The 2,188-nt window shown below is 40.0% G+C and overlaps 2 protein-coding genes across 2 annotated transcripts in view; both read left to right on the forward strand.

Annotated features, from left to right (window-relative positions):
- LOC107106310 (olfactory receptor 2G3-like) overlaps positions 1 to 203 on the forward strand; it is a 6,475-nt gene extending 6,272 nt beyond the window's left edge. Inside the window, exon 3 of the mRNA XM_015406440.1 lies at positions 99 to 203. Within this exon, the coding sequence (XP_015261926.1) occupies positions 99 to 203 (105 nt within the window). The remainder of the gene's footprint in view (positions 1 to 98) is intronic.
- Positions 204 to 295: 92 nt separating this feature from the next.
- On the forward strand, positions 296 to 1,231 carry LOC107106311 (olfactory receptor 49-like). Its single transcript, XM_015406442.1, has one exon. The coding sequence runs from the start codon at positions 296 to 298 to the stop codon at positions 1,229 to 1,231; it is 936 nt and encodes a 311-aa protein (XP_015261928.1).
- The last annotated feature ends 957 nt before the right edge of the window (positions 1,232 to 2,188 follow it).

The raw sequence follows: 2,188 nt of genomic DNA on the forward strand, positions 1-2,188 counted from the left end.
ACATAAATAAATTATTCTTCTACATGGAGAATCCCCAGGCACAATTGTACCAAATAGTGAATAAGGTGTTGGATCCAAAAGTTTCATTCTTCTAATAGTGGCACCTTCCTCCAGTGCAAGAGGCTTACTCCACCAGTGGAAGATTCCTTGCACCACAGGAAACTTCCAATGATAAAAGAATGGATACAACCAATATCCAATAAATGCTTGTTCTTTTGCAATCTCATAATAATTTATTTTCATTCTCCTTTCCCAAATCCATTTTTCCCCTCTAGGAAATATGATGCACTAAAATATGGAAGAAGATAATAAAACAATTGTGACTGAATTCATCCTTCTGGGATTTCAGAGCACTCCCTCCCTAGAAATTCTGCTCTTCGTTGCCTTCATCTTTGTATATGTACTAACAATCACAGGTAATGCCTTAATAATTGTATTAGTACTGACCAATCACCACCTTCAATCACCCATGTATTTTTTCTTGAGTAACCTCTCATTCCTGGAGCTCATGATCACTTCCACTGTCATGCCTAAGATGCTAGTAAATTTTATCACAGGGAAGAAGACCATTTCCTTTGTGGGCTGCCTTACACAGTCATTCTTTTATTTCCTCATGGGCTCCACTGAATTCTTCATCCTGGCTGCTATGTCCTTTGACCGTTATCTGGCAATATGTTACCCATTACGTTATGCATCCATCATGAACAGCAGGGTCTGTTTCCAGCTCCTCTTGGGGTCATGGACTGGTGGCTTTTTGATCATTCTAGTTCCCAGCATCGTGACAGCTGGCCTGCCATTCTGTGGCCCAAACATTGTCGATCACTTCTTCTGTGACAGTGCCCCTTTGCTCAAACTTGTCTGTGCTGACACATCACTGGCTGAACTGGTTGACTTTGGGACCTCTTGCATACTGCTCTTGGGCTCACTTCTTATAACAGTTGTGTCCTATATTTATATTATTATTGCTGTCTTGAGGATACCATCAGCAAAAGGGCGAAAGAAGGCCTTCTCAACATGTGTATCTCATATGACTGTGGTTACAATGTATTATGGAAGTTCTATCTTCATCTATGTCCGTCCTACCAAAGGGAATGTTCTGGATTTCAATAAAGTAGGCACTGTGTTGAATACAATGATGACTCCTATGCTAAATCCTTTCATATATAGTCTCAGAAATGAGAGAGTAAAGGATTCCTTGAGAACTATCCTCAAGAAGGCCATTTGTGTGTAAAGTGCCATCAAGTCACAGCCGACTTATGGCAACCCCATAGGGTTTTCAAGGCAAGTGAGAAGCAGAGGCGGTTCACCATTGCTTTCCTCTGCAAAATGTTCCTTGGTCGACTCCCATCCATATATCGACCTTGTTTAGCTTCAGAGATTTGATGAGACTGGGCTGTATTATACCAATCCACATCCTGAAAAAGCCCATGCGTGTTTATAAAGTGCTGTCAAGTCACAGCTGACTGCTGGGAAACCAATGAGGGGCTTTCAAGGCAAGTAAGAAGCAGAAGTGGTTTGCAATTGCCTTCCTCTGCACAGTCTTTCAAGAAGACCATAGTTGTTCTACAAAAGTGATCAGGACACCTAGGGCACAAGTCAGCAGAAACAGCAAAATTACATAGATGGAACTTATAAGTGGGGTTTCAATGCAAATTTTGTTGCAGTGGATAAAATATGGGACTAACTGGGGAGACTCGGGTTCAGAGTTCCACTAAGCAATGGAGTTTAATAAATGATTTTGGGCTAACCCTAGCTACTCCTCTGAGTTGTTGTGAAGTCTCTCCAGTTAGTCATGGGAATCATGTACTTGCAGAGTTAATAATGAGTTGTGAATTGTGTCAATTTAAAAGGCATTGATATATGTAATGTTAAAGTTCTTGTTGAGGATGCTGTTTCAGTCTTTTTAGAGAAACCATCCAAGGCTCTAACAGTGTGGTGTGATTTGCTTTGTGTTTAAGATGTGCTTTGCATTATTTAAAACATAACATTTTTTGTAATATATTGTGTGTTGGATCATGCATTATGAAGGTGGATTTTTTTGGTATGCTAAACCTATGGATTGAATCCAACCATCTTTTCTGAAGATGAAAAAAAAAGTAGGTGATCTGCTTTTTGATCACCAAATAAACTATAATGGGGAAAATGGGGCCTGCATTAAAAAGCCATGTAGGACTGGGCTATGATAAGA

This window comes from Gekko japonicus, unplaced genomic scaffold (genome assembly GCF_001447785.1).
Source record: "Gekko japonicus isolate JY-2015 unplaced genomic scaffold, Gekko_japonicus_V1.1 scaffold3366, whole genome shotgun sequence".
NCBI classification, from domain to species: Eukaryota; Metazoa; Chordata; class Lepidosauria; order Squamata; family Gekkonidae; genus Gekko; species Gekko japonicus.

Excerpts from the sequence above, each read along its gene's own strand:
- LOC107106311 (XM_015406442.1), top strand. The coding sequence starts at position 296 with ATGGAAGAAGATAATAAAACAATTGTGACTGAATTCATCCTTCTGGGA.